This window comes from Caretta caretta, chromosome 3 (genome assembly GCF_965140235.1).
Source record: "Caretta caretta isolate rCarCar2 chromosome 3, rCarCar1.hap1, whole genome shotgun sequence".
Classification (NCBI taxonomy): domain Eukaryota; kingdom Metazoa; phylum Chordata; order Testudines; family Cheloniidae; genus Caretta; species Caretta caretta.
In genome coordinates, this window is record NC_134208.1 from 148,295,385 (window position 1) to 148,313,520 (window position 18,136).

General features: G+C 40.5%; 1 protein-coding gene across 8 annotated transcripts in view; it reads left to right on the forward strand.

Annotated features, from left to right (window-relative positions):
• Positions 1-18,136, forward strand: part of LTBP1 (latent transforming growth factor beta binding protein 1) — a 379,724-nt gene that overhangs the window by 181,159 nt on the left and 180,429 nt on the right. For all 8 annotated transcript variants that reach the window (XM_048843595.2, XM_075127005.1, XM_048843599.2 and 5 more), the window contains 2 exons: positions 2,779-3,056; positions 15,315-15,417. In XM_048843595.2, coding sequence (XP_048699552.1) covers positions 2,779-3,056; positions 15,315-15,417 — 381 coding nt within the window. The remainder of the gene's footprint in view (positions 1-2,778; positions 3,057-15,314; positions 15,418-18,136) is intronic.

Here is an 18,136-nt window from a genome sequence, read left to right on the forward strand (position 1 = left end):
AGAAGGAACACTTCTCGTGATGATGTTACATTCGGGCAACCAGGCCTTACATTTCTTTGTTGCACTGTTTGCATTTTGCACGCATGCTTGTCTTACCCACACGTAGACAAACTTCATTAAAATATTCCCAAACTGGGTCTCTTTTACGGCCTGCTGCCATTATAGATTTTCCCTTCTAGTGAGAGAATGGTATGGTAGATCTCAAATCAATGAAGGCTACACTCAGAAAGACCTCAAGACTTCTGGAATATGCTGCTCAAACAGTTTCACTTTTGTTTCCACTGCCTGTCCCTCCCTTCTCACGTTTATCTCCAGACTTATTCTCCTTGTCCATATCTATCCCGCCCCCAACAATCTTCTATTCATTGAACTTTTTGAAACTTTGCACTTTTAGAGAGAGATAAGGGATTGACTCTGTATACACAAATTTGCAGAGAGACAATATGGTTGAGGTCTGTTATTTTTCACCTCTCTATTATTTATTTATTTTAAAACATTTTTGCTATTAACAAGCATGTTGTCTCTGGAAACACAAATCCACAGTTTGAGAACTGCAAAACTAAGCATCTCTGATAGTATCTTCTAGACTGAGCCCTGAGTCCCGTTGGGTAGATAGAAAGATTAACCTAAATAATCTATCCAGAAGCCCCTGGATCCCCATAAGATTGGGTTCCTAATCCATGAACTATTGGAACTCATTTATAAAACTTTTCCTAAACATACATGAATATATTGTCTCATACTATAGAATTAGAATTTATAATCCCTATTACATGATGAGATATCTTTGAGCTATAATGTATCTTAATTAAAACTATCTTTAGATAGGTTTTTTCCTCAAAAAGCATTTTATCAAAAAATCCAATTTAAATTTAAAAAAATCTGATTTTTTTTTTTTAATCACTGATTTTTATCCACCCTGGTTCCCATCAGCTAATTCCTGGGAACTCTGCCTACCCTAAAGCTGTGGCTTCTCAGACTTAAAAAGAAAGCAGTGCAATAACTGAAACTACAAGGCTGCTTCTTTTAAGTAAGATAGACTGGTTACACTGAAAATGCCTGTCATAGGGTACTCTAGAGAAAAAGAGGTGGAAAAGCAAACATAATTTCATTTTAAAAAAAACAAAAACCCAGACTAAACTAACTAAGCCTTGTGGGAATTAAAGAGTTTTAGCAAAGACACATTTAACCATCAAGAAGAGCTGCTGCATCTGCTGGAGACAGGAAAACAGCTAAGTAGGATCAGCTAACATCGTTTGTAGAGACAGCAGTGTTACAAGACTTTTGCGTGCTCTTGACTCCTTGTCTGGCTGGCCTTAGGAGTGCATTAGAGGAAAGTCATTTAACAGATGCTGAAAATATCATCCCAGATACAAAGACTAAATATTGAATTCTAATTGTACTATGGCAACTTAAAAAGTAAGTGTGTTTTTTTCCAAATTTTGTGTTGAACTGCATGTATCAAATGCTTTTATTTAATAACCCAAATGGACGTAAGGCTCATAAACAGTCCTGAAATTGTTTTCTTGGAAACACAAAATTTAGAGGTGAGAAAATACTTAATACCTACCTACAACATAACTATATTTCATTTGAGAATATTGTTTATACTTTCCAGCTTTCCTGTGTATAATACATGAGAACTGTTTTACTTTACACTATATTGTATCCAGTCTTCAGTAGGTCATTCACCACAACATTTAGCCTATCATCACCAGTGGTTGCAGGGTTTAGCATGGGTGGCACACAGAGATGGTTATTTCTTCTTCTCCTTCTCTTCCCCATGGAAAACTTTAGAGTTTTGCAAGAGAGAGTATCCCTCCCCTCATTAGGCTAAGCCCCTTTGATGCTCCTAAGTAATTGTAAGAGTATTCACCTTCTTTGATTTTTAACTTGTAAAATGTAAGGAGATGAGTCTATTCTTAGAGAGTTACTCTAACTGTGAATTCTTAAAGTGGATTTAAGATTGGATTTAAAGGTACACCAAGATTTTATAAAAATAATATTTAAAATAGGTTAAGAACCCAAATCAATAATGGGTTTGGGATTGTGAGACTGGTTTAATATCCATGTAATTCCATTGATTTTAACAGAGTTACTCCTGGTTCACATTGGAATAAGTGAGTGGAAATTCTGAACCTATGTGCACAGACTTAAAACTACAACTCCATTCAAAAACCAAGTATTTGAAAAGTAGTCCCTCCTTATTTGACATATCCTTAATTCAGAGTTCAATGAAGGGAGTGTTTTTTTTTTTAGATATTTGGGAGGTCATCAATGGTTTCATGGGCAAATTCAGGACTTGGCTAGTATACCAAGATGAAATGATGAACTCTGAAGCTTTCTCTATGTTCCAAAGAGAGAGAATGGATTTGAAAAATAGAACAAAATTTACTATGTATCCAAAAATAACATCGTAGAGTTTGAATTCTGGGACTTAGAATGGGAATTTTTTTTACACAGTCTGACCACAAATATTAATGTCACACCAGCCAGCTGGACACCTACCTTACACTGTAGTTTTTAATATTGTTTTCTATAGAGTCTTACTTTTCTGTACAAAGAGTTTGAATTCTCTTCCATTCTAAACCACACACTCTACATTTTAACTTTTTTCTATATTTCGGCTTTATGTATATTTTTTTTCATTTTTTTGGATGTCATATATAAATTTGAATTAAAACATTAATACTAAAGAACTGTTGAAGATGTTGGGTATTTTGGTTTAACATCTGTTCTCGCTGCTTTTTTCTTTGTTTATTCTTCCAATTATTTTAGTGAAGTTCCCCCCTAACGTAGTGAATATCCATGTGAAACATCCCCCTGAGGCCTCAGTACAGTTCCATCAAGTTTCAAGAATTGACAGCACATCAGCAGGACAGAAAGTGAAAGTACCCCAGCCAGGACATCCCCAGGTCTCTTATCAAGGTGTTCCATATCACAAGACCCAGAAAGGATATTCTACTTACCCACATCAGCAACCCATTCCTCATGTGTTTCCTGTTTCTGCTAAAACTCAGCTTGGGCGCTGCTTTCAGGAGACTATTGGGACACAGGTAAGAAATATTTGCAAACATTTTTTGAGATGGGAAGCTTTAAAGCAGTATTATACAACACTGAAAAATGTTCCATTGATCAGCAAAGAACGCCTCAGCATTCTTTTTTTCCAAAAGAGATTTCACTTCACACTTCCTGTAGAGCTTTGTTTTGCAAAACAGTGCTAATTGTTAACATCTCCTGCTCTTTTCTGAGTGAGCGCCTTCTCCTGCTGCATACCAGCGTCCTTGAAATACGGCTTTCAGGCAGGGCCGGATTAACCTTTTGTGGGCCCAGCGCCAAACATATTTGTGGGCCCTCATGGAGGCAGTGGAGCATGGCGCGGGGAGGTCTTTCTTCTCCCTCTTCCTCCAGCTAGTTCTGTAGTTCAGCCACAAGTTGGTGTTTGTGCTTAACCTTACTTGATGTTTAGTTTGTAAGGTGCATTAAGATTTAAAGTTTGAGAGCTGTGTATTTTACATCACAGGGCCATGCACTCGGGTGATTGGAAACATTTCACAAAATGTGTTGATAAGAAAGTGTCAGTGCAAGAAAGAAATTTGCTTATCTTGGTGGAACAAGTCATCCATTTGCTGTATATCCATGCTGCATCTGCCACTCCAGATCTCAGACAGATCCACGTCTGACTTTGTTTTTAGCAGATCTTTCTGCTTACCGCTGTGGGCAACTAAACTGGATTATGCCTTGGCAGAAGCCTTTGCAGTGAATGCTTCTCCAACAAAAGAAGGCGGGGGAGGGTGCAGGACAAAATACAGTTTTTTACTTACTTCTGGGCAAAGAAAGTGAAGGTGCAGACACTGTAGAAGCTGAGGTAGAAAAAAGATTTGAAGAAAAATGAGTGTCATTAGTTTGGGCCTAATTAGCACTACTCATTTTAAGGACCACTCTAAGTTTAGCTTAGAGAAGGGCATATGGACCAAATTCATTTTATATTTATTCACACTATCATGATATACAGTATCAGGAGGACAAACATGCCCTACATTATTGTCTGATTATCAGATTTACTCCTCTGTTAACATGGTTTATTTCTAAGTGCCAGAAATAATATAGGAAGGTGCAGGCCTGGAGCATAGGCGACACTTCTCAGACAGTTTAGGGGTATGCTGTACTTGTAGAAATGCTATGTTTGTACTGGGGTATGTGTTTTTCGTTTGCCATCATTGCATATTTTATGTTTACAAATTAGGGCCGTATCCTGTCTGTAGTAGTTGGAGTGGAAGGCATAACGAGTCCACTTGAGGCCTGCATAAGGGCCAGATAGAATTACAGGCAACAGAGCACAGGAATTTGTTCCTCCCTCTTCTTTTTGTGGTGTACAGTGAGGGGAAGAGATGGTACATACCAGTGCTATGGTGTCTTATTTACCAGACAATGGAGGTTAGCTCTTAGATTGGTGTAGCTGCTCGCACCCTCACCCTACATGACTGGGTGCTCCACAAGGCATTCTGCTTGTCTGAGACATACTCTTCTCAAAAAGAAAAGGAGTACGTGTGGCACCTTAGAGACTAACAAATGTATTAGAGCATAAGCTTTCATGAGCCACAGCTCACTTTGTCGGATGCATACCGTGGAAAATACAGTGGGGAGATTTTATATACACAGAGAACATGAAACAATGGGTGTTACCATACAGACTGTAACCAGAGTGATCAGGAAAGGTGAGCTATCACCAGCAGGAGAGCTGGGGGGGGAGGAGGAGGGGGCGTGGGGAATACAGACGAACATGGCTGCTACTCTGAAACCTGCCATATTCTTCTCAGTACTCCCTGTGGTCAGGAGCAGTACCTCTCTGCACTACCCCTGCACGTGGGCAGTGCCTCCCAATTCATACTGAGACATGTTCCTGTTTCTCCCAAACTTTATTAATCCTTTTAGTGCCAACTTTGGGGAAAAGCCTCATGCAGCCTGAGAGAACCTTTTTGTTTTGAAGAATTTAATTTATAGCTGGAATTGTAGAGCCCAACTTTCCAAGGAGCCAAAATCAGGCACTAGGACCTAACGTAAATTTGTTAGGCTCAGACAGGTCTGTAATCTAAAAGGGGCCATTTATTTTTCATTTATTCAATATTTGCTTTGGTAAATGTGATAGGGCCTCTCTGTATGTCCATGGAGGTTTCCAAACTGAGTTTTCTTTATTAATACTAGCATGTAATAAGTCCTCAGTTAAAATACTTGAGTCTGCCCTGGATAATTTCTGTATTCTTGCTTTGCTTAACAATTGTCAGTGTTTGTGTATTTTCTTGCAGAGTGGCTTTGCATAGTTGGCTTTAGTACTCTAAAAAACTTTATTAATTATTCTGAGATCAGGGGTGATTTTACTGTCTGCAAAAGAGACGGAAGAAATGTATGTGTGGTCCCTTCTAGGCAAATCAACCAAGTTAGTGTAGGATCTTCCTTATCTTTCCATTTCTATTCTCTGCTTTTAGCACGGGTAAAAAGTGTTCTATTAATCTGATTTATAAAATTACTATTTTAAGTAAACTGTCTTGAATCTCAGAGCTGTACTGGGGGACTTGTCTTGTGTGTGAAGTTAGGCTACACAAACAAGACAACATAAGAGTCTAAGTGTGCAACATAAGAGTCTCATTTTAGATAGAATTTATTCAGAGTTACCTGAATTTGTCCAAACTTTTTCACATCTCTCTCCTTCTTTCCTTCTGATTGTGTCTAAACTGATCCTGATCTTCCCTCTTTCCTTGTTGAACATAATCAGATGATCTCCCAGGCATAGGCCAGTGATTCTTGTCACTCTGTTTTTTTCCCACCCCTCCCATGGTTCTCCCCCCTCCCCAACACATTCCTGCTCACCTTACCTTTTTTGGTATTTCTTTCATGGATCTCAGTTACAAGTAGCAGTCTTCACTAGGCCTGGGCTAGCTGCTGTAGTCAAATCCCAATTACTCTGGCCTTACCCAGGCCAGAGATACCCAGAATGTATTTTACACATTTAAGCCCAGAGCGTGCAATATTAGAACATGCAGTTGGCCCAACCCCAGCCCAGACTGCCAAACCCGCCTGGTGCCTAACCACCTAGAGCCTACAAAGGACTATAAGCAAAGGCAGAGGCCCTCATAGGGGTCAGAGAAAAGAGATGAGCCGGTGCGGGAGAGAATAAAAAATGATGACAGCCCCCAGGATTCAGAGTGATATATTTTTAGGTATATATTGTTTTATTGTGTATTTTTGTGTCCTGATCATTGGGAAGAGGAGACAAAGGTGGGCTGATGGGCACCTGTAGAAATAGGATTATTATTATAATATTTTAAAACTTGGGTATAGAGAAAGAGTTTAGTTTCTGGCTAGCTCTTACTTTTTCAAAGTCAGTTCACTCATCCCCACTGCCTTTAATTTTTTCAGAATGGAACCCCGAGTCAGTATTTTTTCTGGAAGATTTCATAGTATTCGTTCCATTAGAGGTCCTTAGTACTATCTCAAAAAGAAACATTTCTTGTTGCCAAATACTTTATCAGCATCAGAAACATTGTTGCACATATGTCAGAAACTAACAGTAATTCATCTGTAGTCCAGACACTGCTAGTTCCATGTCATAAAGAGTATTGGTCAAATCAATACCTGTTCTTGAATCTTTCTGGAAGCCAAGAGTCTGTCAGCTTAGAGCATTGGTCCACTCAGTCCTATTTATAAACCAAGCAAACAAGTAACATTATGTTTCATTTCTTTAACTCCGTCTCACCGCCTCCACTGCTTTTCATTTTAATTCTAATAATATGTCTTTACTGTGACACAGAATATCGTGTTATTTCCCAAAATAATTTTATTGTGTCAGTGACGCACACAAAGTTTGTACTGCTAATGTGAATCCTATTAATGTTACCTATGATTAATGTGCATTTAAATTGTTATGGAACATTTCAGTGTAGACGGAATATATATTCACACAGGTGCCTATGATTTGTCAAGATTTATGTATAGATTTCTCTCGTATGCCACTTTAAATCTTTATTAGAGATATTTCTAATATTGCTACAAATGCTGACATTTAAATAAGTATGTTCTAGTTTTAAGGCTTTTGTCTAAAAAAAATAGCTATCCCAAAATTGATTTGATTTCTTTCCAGTTAAATGTAAATAAAGAAGAATTATTATTCACAATATAAATAAAAAACAATGTTAAGAAGCACGAAGGAGAAGTTGGCTGTTGTGTATTTGACTAAACCAGGGGAATTCCCATATCTTCTCTGATTAATAAGTTGTAGTCTAGCCTTTTGAACAGGATTTTTTGAATGTAGGTTTTACATAAATCACAGCCATTCAGTTTCTGGTGGGCTGCTCTGTGACTTAAAAAACCCAACAAAGTCCACACAACACACTCCAAACTACAACAACAAAACAAACAGTTTTCCTGTTTAAAGGAAAATATGTAGTTGAAACAACTTAGCAGGCTGAATGTATTCTGCAACAAATTCAAGCACATGACAGTGCTTTTGGATCTGCACTGGTTATCTGTTTAAGTACGGTGTGGAATTTATAGTGTTTGTTTTGACTTATAAGCCTTCAGCTGCCGATCTGAAAGTCTGTCCCTGTTTGCATACCATACTGCTGTATGCAGTGTTGTTGTATACAAGTCAGTCCCAGGATATTAGGGAGACAAGGTGGGTGAGGTAATATCTTTTATTGGATCAACTTCTGCAGGTGAGAGAAGCAAGCTTTTGAGCTTACCCAGAGCTTTTCTTCAGGTCTGGGAAACTTACGGAGGCCAGGTCTACACTACAGACCTATACTGGTATAACTACGTCACTCAGAGGTTTGAAAAATCCTCGCTCCTGAGTGATGTAGTTATACTGATTTAACCCCCCCATGTAGAACTTCTTCCGTCATCATAGTTTGTGCTTTTTGGGGATGAGGATTAACTATGCCGACAAGAGAAGGGTTGGCATAGTAGGGTTTTCACCATAGCACTACAGCGATGCAGCTGCAGCATTGTACATGAAGACAAGCCATCAGACTGTCACAGCAAAATACAAGATGGAACAGACTGTTTAGCATAAGTAGTTCAAATGTATTTCAAGGAACCATTCAAGGTGAAGTGGTCCATTGACCTCCTTTCAGTCATAGGGAGGGGAGGAAAGGGAAGGAGGGGTGGAAAGCGGATGGTGGGAGGGTTGTTAGTGGGTTATAAATTGTTGTAATAAACCATAAGTCCAGTGTCTCTATTCAGACCATGAGTTTTAGTGTCTAGCAAAGATGTGAATTTAAGCTCCCAGGCTTGTTGTTTGAAAGTGTTGTGCAGGTTTCCTTTGAGGATGAGGACTGATGGGTCAGATATAGGGAGTGGTTGCTTTGTGAAGAGTGTTCACCCACAGGTGATATGGTGTTTTTGTCTTTGATCATTTTCCTGTGTGAGTTCATTCAAGAACGAGTGATTGTCTGGTTTCACCCAGGTAGTTACTATTGGGGCATTTAGTGCACTGGAGGCAGTACACCACCATGTGTAGGACCCATGGATCTGCTATAGTTGAGATCAGCAAGGGTGCTTGAGTTGGAGTTCTTACTGTATTAATGTACTGGATCATGGCATTTTTAAAATTAAGAGGCATATAGAGGAAAGGATGTGTACATAAATGAAAATAAATAAAAAATAATCTTACTGAAGACTTCATTGGGAATTATAAGTTATCGTCAATTTTCAACATGACCAATGTTTTCTCAAGGGAGTACTGAATTATTTAAATTATTATTATGACTGAAGAAAGTAAACGTGTACTTGATAAATATCCCAAAGAAATTACTTTATGGAAGCATTTTAATAAACCATTTTTTTTCAGAAGTGATTTCATATGAGATGTATGTATTTAGGACTGAGGTGGCCCCCATCTTTTAAGTATTGGACTTAGAGAAGTATAGAATAAACAGACTGTGGCAGTTAGAAAAGTTTATAAGTTGGCGAAGTTCAGAGGATGGGTTGTGACACAGGCCCTGTCCCTGCAAAAACTTATGCATATGCTTAACTCTATTCAAATTAGTAGTCCCATTGACCTTGGGCATAAAAAAAAGCATATGCATAAGTGTTTGTAGAAACTTGACTTGAGTCACTAACATGTTTTTCCCAACTGCAAGTATTAAATAAAGCACAAAACAGATCTGTTTGTGATCAGGGCAGCAAAGTACAGTAAAAGCTGTTTTATCAGGTATGTTGGGGGAAAGAGGGGGACAGGTAAGTGAAAAATGCCAGTTAATTAAGTGGGAGGGAGTTTGGGTGTGGGAGGGGATACGGGTCTGGGCGTTGGGGCTCGCAAGGGGTAGTGGGGCATGGACTCTGGGAGGGAGTTTGGGTGTGGGAGGGAGCATGGGCCACGGGAGGAGGTGCGGGGTGCTGGATCCGGGCAGATGCTCACCTTGGGTGGCTCCCCGCAAGCGGCGACCTATCCTGGTTGCTCCTAGGCGGAGGCATGGCCGGCAGCTCTGCGTGCTGCTGCCGCCCCACCCCAAGCGCTGGCTCTGCAACTCCCATTGGCTGGCAACTGTAGCAAGTGGGAGCTGCGAGGGTGGCATCTGCAGGCAGAGGCAGTGCGCAGAGCCGCCTGCCGCACCTCCGCCTAGGAGCAGCTGAGATAGATTGCCACTTGCACAGAGCTGCCTGAGGTAAGTGGCCCATGGATCTGGCACCCCACAGCCCCTCCCACACCCCATCTCCCTCCCAGAGCCCACGCTCCACACTCCCTCCCATGCCCCACAACCTGCCGGCCCCACGCCAACCAGACTATTAAACCAGACGTTCAGTGAAGATTAGAAATGCTGGTTTATATACCTTTCTGGTCGGTGAAGTGCCGGATAAAACAGCTTTTAATGTATATTGATAGTTATTAGTGAATAAACTAATCCATTCATAGTGCTTTCATGTAAATGATGTATGATATGTTTGTAGATGTATCAGGGATTAATATGGAAACATGGCCTTAGTAATGTGCCATTTTGTCAAACATTAAGATAGCTTGTTTATTAAGCAACATAAATGACCATACTGTACTTCAGATTTTACAGACATTTCCTATGGAAGTGAAAGAATATAGGTTTTCATTGCTCAACAGTTATAGCAAATACCTGCCATATTGTAATTTGACAAATTCTTTTTAAAAAAAAGTAAAGTAAAATCAGATGTTTCACACATTAGTACTTTTTCTTTTCAGAGCACTTTTAAAAACTTTTTTTCTTGCAAGTAGTCTTAAAAATACCAACTCATAATAGAAAATAGTTGTCTGGAATTCCTTGAGGCTCATGGTTTGGCTTCAGAAGCTTTTAAACAAATAGACTGTCAGAAAATCAGTGTGGATCCATTTACAGGATATAATGCTTCATCCACAATAGATTCTTTACAAAATCAATACCCTGAAATATCAGAGGATTAAAGATGTATCAGATACCAAAAACACCAAACACTGCTTTAATTACTCAAATAAAAGAAAGCTGGATAATTTTACTTGCCTGTAAAGAATGTTCTGCTTAAGCCAAAACAAATTCTTTACAAGTCCTTTTAGAAAGTCTGGAAGTATTTAAGTTTCTCTCTACTCTTCTTATGAGACAATGCCTGTTACTGAGCCAGTGTTATATTGGATGATGATATTCTTTTTAACAACCTGTCATTCAGATAGCCAGTATGTTGTTTGGTCATTATATCAGTAATATGATTCAGTAAATTTGGGGTCTATTAGTCTGATGCCCATTTGGGGGAAAGAAAGGTATAATAGCCCAATGTCTATGCCCATTGAAAAGTTTTCAGAATGCTTGACAGTGTATCTCTTCACTCTGGAGTATTTGCTATTGTGGTATGTGAAAGATAAGTTTTTAAGCTGAATCCTGAAATCATTAGTTATTCCTCAGGCTGAGCGCCCATGGATTTCAGCCAGGATCAATCAGTTAGTATCACTTTATTAATGGTGATACTGTGACTTATTAGTAACAGCCCACAAAAGGGTGTTGCAAAGGGGGCACATGGCAGTAGGAGTCCTAGGAGGCATCCTGATGATTTCAAACAGAATAATTGTGATTGTTGTGGGACTTCTTGCCAGATTGGTATCTCTACTACGCTTTAACAGGAGCTCCATTTATTCCTTGGTGTACTGGTTCAGCTGTGCTGGGGAGGCAGAGGCGGGTGTGGTCTTGCCATCTCTCTAGTTCTTTTGGGGAATTTGTCACTGGCAGCAGCACCCAACTCATGCAAAGACTAGGATTGTGGCTGAAATGCACACAGGGAAACAAAGTGATGTGGCTCTTGCAACCTCTGTGCACCAGCAGAATCTAAACTAACAGTGGGAATACTGTGCACTTTCTTTAATTATGCAAAGTATAAGTGATATAAAAAAATTAAAAATACACATGTATAAATGTTAAAAAGTGTCGGTCTTAAAGCATAATGAAAGTTGATGCCCCATTAATGGAATCTATTCAAAGCACAGTGTGCACGTTAAAGGCTTGCAACTTAAATTAGGGCTAGATTTATGTAGCAGAGCTGCACTGAAAGCAGTGACAGATGGGGAATTTCTGGGGTCTCCCCAGGGCAGTCACCCACCTATTGTTTGTGTCTCAGAACCTGAGATAGAGAGGGTTAAAGAATTATCTGTCGGGGAGCAGGGTGAGACTTCTAGGGAGGGTGAGGCTCCAATCCAAGTTTTCGCCCCACTGAAATGGAGCTTCACTCCTGTGAGACTCAGACTGTGAAAGAGGAGAGCCTTTCTGGAAAGTGTGGCTGGCTGGGAAACCGGGCATGCGGTGCCATGAGTGTTGGAAGGATCTGAAGCACTATGTTGGAGGAAACAGGAACATCAGAGCTCATAAGCCAGAGTACACGCCTGCCTACTTTAGAAGCTCTGCATGGCTACCACCTTCCCCTACTGCATATGTCCTAAATGCAGGGTGGGAAACCTTCTTTCTGTCACGAGCCATTGACCCACAGAAAAAAATCAATCATGGGCCACTCACCCACCCGGGTGTGGGGGGAGGAGGCATAGAGGTTCGGGGCTTCCCCCCAAGGGGGGCGCTGCAGGCTGGATGAAATTAACCAATGGGCCAGATCCAGCCCTTGGGCCATAGGTTCCCCACCCGTGTCCTAAATCATGCAAATCTGGAGCACCATTTATATGGAGCTGAGGAGCCCCACATGGCAGATGCCTTCCCTTGATGTCAGTTCCTAAAGTGGCTGGGTGCTAATCAAATTACCACTGATTCTTCAAGCTTCAATTCATCATAGATGTGATAGGAGCAAGATCTTAAATCGTTGGCAGTATTTATTGATAGGATTGTAAACCACAGTTGCCAGATGACTCAGAATTTGGAATCTTTATTCTTGCTCATGGTTTTTATATGGAAATTTGAAACCATTATGACCACTGAGATCATGATCTTCAGTACAGTACAAATGCTACAGCACCACACCTAAACTAAGAGTGAGCTTTACATTTTATTTTTTAATCCTTATGTTTTGTTGATTTGTTTGGGTTTTTTCTTTCTTCAGTTTAATGTGGTTAAATGATATATTTCATATTTGGGGGGGGGGAACAACCAACAAACAAAACAAAAGCTGCTTCTGAACTATTGCCTGTGCACGATGCACACTGTTGGGATGTCTTTTTGATGCCGCAGGAGATTGGATCCTTCTAGAAAAACTGTGCCTATTAGGTGCCACATACGTGCCCCTCATGGCACCAGATGCTCACTGTCTGAGGTCATAAGGGGAGGTGCAGTCTCAACCACCTTGATTCCTCCCACTAAAGCTCAGAGACCAGAAAAGTAGTGGAACTGAGGAAGAAGGGAAGGGCAGGAGGTGGGGGAGAAGAATATAAGTATAAATATGCACAGGAAATATTCACAAAGAACTCCAGTTACTAGTAAGTAACTGTTTTGAGTTTTGCGAGAGTAGTGCAGTCTCCAGGAAGGCAGGCTGAACAGATCTAGTTGAACAGGAACAGTGCCCTTCCAAACAGTGTGTCTGACTGGGATGCCAGGTCAAGGGAGTAGTGCTGTATACAGGTGTGAATAGAAGTCCTTGTAAATGTTTAGGGCTGCACTAGAAGGAAATATTATGAAAGCTGTCTAGTTGAGTGAGCTCTAAGAGTTGGGGCAATTCTGACTAAGATGTAGCAAGTTTCAGTACATAATTTTATCCTCTCAGAGAGGCATTGTGGAGAGATGGCATTTCCCCCCACCCCCAGCCTACCGGACCCCTTGGTATGTCACAAAAACTCTAACCCTATTTAAATAAAAGCTTAATCCCTTTTAACATGTACGGTTAAGTCTGATATCCCCAGGATTGCATGTGGCTTTGGGGGGGAAAGACCTGGGGTGAAATCCTGGCCCCGTTAAAGTGAATCGGAGTTTATTTTATTCCTGTCTTTCAACTGACACATTTTAAAGTCTGTTTCCTCCAGTGCAGAGGCGCTGGAACGTTTTTAGTAGTGGGGGTGCTGAAAGCCAGCACCCTTACCCCTGTCCCCCCCCACCCCGCCCCCGAACTGAGGCGGGGAGGAGGGCTGTGTCTCCTGGAGGGGGAAACCGGACGGGGGAAAGGGGGCTGAGGCCACAGCTGGGGGTGAGTTTGGGGGCAGGAGCGGAGCCCTGGGCAGGGACCGGCAGCTGGGACCCCACGTGCGGGGCCAAGCTGTGGGGCCGAGTGGGGGGCCCCGGGAGCAGGGGGCCGGGCACAGGGCCAGTGGCCGGGGAGCAGGGCAGGCAACTGGGGCCTTAGAAGCAGAGCACGGGGTCGGGAGTGGGACCCTGGCCACGGGCCCCGGGCACAGGTCCAGCGGCCAGGGAGTGGGGCCAGTGGCCAGGACCCAAGCCCCAGGTGAGGGGTTGAGGAGCGGAGTGCGGGCAGAGGGCTGGGAGCAGGGCGTAGGCGTGGGAAGCACCACCAGGCTCTATGTGTGGAGCCAGTGGCTGGGGAGCAGGGCACAGGGCCAGCCCCCGAAACTCAAGGTGGGGAGTGGAGCCCTGGGGACAGGGACAGCTGCTCCACATAAAACCTGGGGGTGCTGCAGAACCCCTTGCACCCCTACTTCCCGTGCCTATGCTTCAGCGGCAGATGTAATCTAGTTACTGAGTACAATAGATGCACAAACTAGGAGAATAGTCATTAAAGAGACTAGGGCTGCAGTATTTCTCCAGGCATTCTTCTAGCAGGTTATGGTGTTTTAGGGCCCCATTCTCCCATCTAGACTGAAAGCACTGAGAAGAGAAGATCTCCAGTTTTCTATAGTGACATTTCTAAGTAGCTCCACAATTCTTAACTTTTGGGCTGTTATATTGGTGTGGAACTCACCTATTTTAGCTTGAAGAGATGGCTCAGGGTGGCACAGGTTCCATGTTGCAGAATTGTTTTACACCTAATTGATACTCTTCAGGTACACAGCAGGTGTACACATCTTTCTGTATCCATTCTCTAGACAGAAAATCCATTTTACTTGCCTTTGCCTTGCAAAATGAAAAATATCAACCATCAAGGAGGTACATTTAAGCTTGGCAATTGTTAAAGTGTTAACATATTTACTAATATAGGGTACTAATGTAGGATCCTGTTTTCCTTATTCGAGACAAAACACCATTTGAAATAAATGAGATTTTTGCCTCAGTAAGCGCTGCAAGAGTGGGCCAATTGCTTACATGATTAAAGAGTCACAAGTAAAAATAGATAGGCATCACTTACCTTTTTTGCCCAATCGTCTTACTTATGTTAAATTCTCTTTCAGTTTACAAATACTAGACTCTTTCAATATAATTTTACAATTTCAGTAACCAGTCATAAACATTAGGTACAACTTGTGGTAATATGGGTATTTGTATTTTAAAAATGAAATAGGAAATGACATTTAAAAATCATGATAATACTTTCTTGTCCCTTTCTTTAAAAGAATAATGGGAAAGGTATTTGAGATGATGTATATACCTTTTGAAAAAGTGCAGGGGCAGATTTTTATAAAGCAAAATTTAAGGAGTTACTGCCAATGAAGAATTACTAGCTTGGAAATATACTCACTCTTTCAGTGACTGGTTTTTGTTCTGAAAGTTGAAGGGGAAAAAATACTGAAACAAAATGTTTTAAAACTGAACCTGCTCACCCCCACAAAGAGGACTAGCTCAAGGCCAGTGCACTATTTAAGTTCCACTGAGGGCTTCAATGAGTCTTCAGTGGGCCTCTGCAGATGGGTGAGTTTTACCCAAGATGATTATGTAATATAGCAGTGTTCTAGAGGGGAGCATCTTACAGTAACACTAACCTGAATATTCTTTACTTAATTATTCCAGTGTGGTAAAGCGCTCCCTGGCCTATCAAAGCAAGAAGACTGCTGTGGAACTGTGGGTACTTCCTGGGGCTTTAACAAATGTCACAAATGTCCCAAGAAGCCATGTAAGTGTGATTTCATTATTGTTTTCTGCATCAGTTCACTTATTTGTGCTCTAAATACCTTTTCTTTAAGAGAAATGCTAACACTATATTTCAAAAGAACCGTATTATTTGATATAAGAAAGGTGATAGAAGGTACACTCTGAGCTTCAGTGACAATGAAATATTTTTTTTATTTTTCTCCTTCTCTGACTGAGCTAGTGATGCTTCATTGTGTTTCCTCAATGTAGGGAGATAATGATATTGAATCATCTTGCATAACCTAGCTGGACTTATTTTTTTAAAGTTTGCACAAAAATGTTAAATTATAGAGGCACCAGTTCCTACTTAGAGAAAATGCAATGACATCTTGAGACCTTGAATGAACTTTGAGTTTTAATGCCAAAGCTTTTCAGGCTCTAAAATATCAGTTACATTTTAAACTCTGTTGTTCGAATGCTGTCTATACAGTTAGGGTACCATGAAGACTTTCCCAATATTTTTGCTACAGCTTGACAGAATAATGTAAAATAGTGAAAAATAGCTATTAAATGATTCTCATGAAAGGTAAACCTAATCTATTGAAACGTTTCATAACTTTAATGATAAATAATTATACCTAGTTCTGAAATGGCTTTGGGGAGGAAAGACCTGGGGTGAAATCCTGGCCCCATTAAAGTCAATGGGAGTTTATTTTATCCCTGTCTCTAAGCACTTTACAGTAGATCTCTAAGCACTTTACAAAGAAGGTATCCTTATCCCTATTTGGAGATGGGAAAACTGACACAAAGAGAGGCCAAAGTGACTTGCCCAAGGTCATCCAGCTGGCTGGTGGCAATGCAGGGAATAAAATGCTGGTCTCATGAGTCCCAGTCCAATACTATATTCCCTAGGCCACACTCCTTTCCCAATTATCAACATGGGATGCTTAACACAAGGAAATATATTAATTGTTTTGTATGGTGTAGCATATCTTTATCCATGAATTTAGGGATGCATTTTTATTTAAAATTTCTCAAAGGAAAAAATCGTGTCTCATATTGTGATTGGCCCTTTCACGGGCAGCACAAGGGCTCTGCGGGAGTAGTTTTGTCAGGAGTCTTTTACAGCCCAGAAGGGGAATCTGCAAAAGTAATTACTGACTCAGTCTGGCCCATTGATTTGTGAGGTAGTGTATTTTGTGTCCCAGAGTCCCCTAATCTTATGATTTGCTTCCACATAAGGCACTCATTGGGTGTCTTTAAGAACATAAGATCGGCCATAATGGGTCAGTCCAAAGGTCCGTCTAGCCCAGTATCCTGTCTTCTGACAGTGGCCCAATGACAGGTGCCCCAGAGGGAATGAACAGAACAGGTAATCATCAAGTGATCCATGCCCTGTCATCCATTCTGGCAACCAGAGGCTAGGGACACCATCCCTGCTCATCCTGGCTAATAGCCATTGATGGACCTATTCTCCATGAACTTATCTAGTTCTTTTTTGAAAACTGTTATAGTCTTGGCCTTCACAACATCCTCTGGCCAAGAGTTCCACAGGTTGACTGTGTGTTGTGTGAAAAAATCTGAAACCTGTTCCTTTGGTTTGTTTTATAACTGCTGCCTATTGATTTGATTTGGTGACCCCTAGTTTTTGTGTTATAAGAAGGAATAAATAACACTTCCTTATTTACTTTCAAGGATATGTGCCAAATTGTGCTTCATAGTTGCATCAAAGACTTAAATTTCTGTAGAACAAATTTTTCCAAAGAATAAATGTAACAGTTTATAATGGGATTTTATAAAAAATATACTGTACATATCTGAGGATCTGTATTGCACCAGATATTCTTATATTTTGATGATGAAGATAAGAATTTTTCAGTGGTTGAGAAGACTAGACATAACCACGTAGTATGTAGGATTAAAGAATTTACCATTGAAAACAGAGATAAAGAGCCTGGAGCAAATATGTAAAAATAGAATAGCAGATATGAAATACTAATATTTAAGGCTTCTTATTAGTATCATTTTTCAAAAGGGTTGGTTTCTTTAACAGAGGTATTGGAAGAAAAGGATACACACAATGTTGTGATTTTTGGCAATGGTAAGCATGGAGAAATTACCCAAGTGAATAATGGGTGTGGAGTTTGTAAATATATGATGTGTTCATGTTCTTCATTCACACACCCACGTCCACCTACAGCCCTTCTGTAGATTTTTTTTTAAGCATTAAAATGCTGACTTGTTCCTTATAAAGCTGAGCAAACTGACTGATCCTAAAAACTGCCAATACAGATTAGGAGAAAATCAAATAAACTGTTAACAGTTTGACATTTAAATTGTATTCATGTCTTTTGTTGACTCATTCACAGGATGCAGATTCAGGGTCAGATTATTCCCATGTCATTTTGATAGTTTTCCTTTGCTAAGTTGGTATTACTCTTCATACTGTAGTCATCTTGGAAGAAAATAGACTTTCCATGGCTTTCTCTTTTATGGTTTTGTGCTTTATGATCTTTACTTGAGACTGAAATATTTTTATAAACGCCAGTTTTTGAGCAGGTTGGATTTAACGTTTGGTTGTCTGCAAGACCCCGATTCAGCAAAAGTATTCAAGCATGTGCTTAAGTCATACTATCTCTATCCTCTTTTCTTTCCCTGTTCAGTAAAGCACTAAAGCATGTTCTTAATTTTAGACACATTCTTAAATCCTATTGACTTTAATGGGATTTTTGCATGTACCTGAAGTTAAACACATTCTTAAG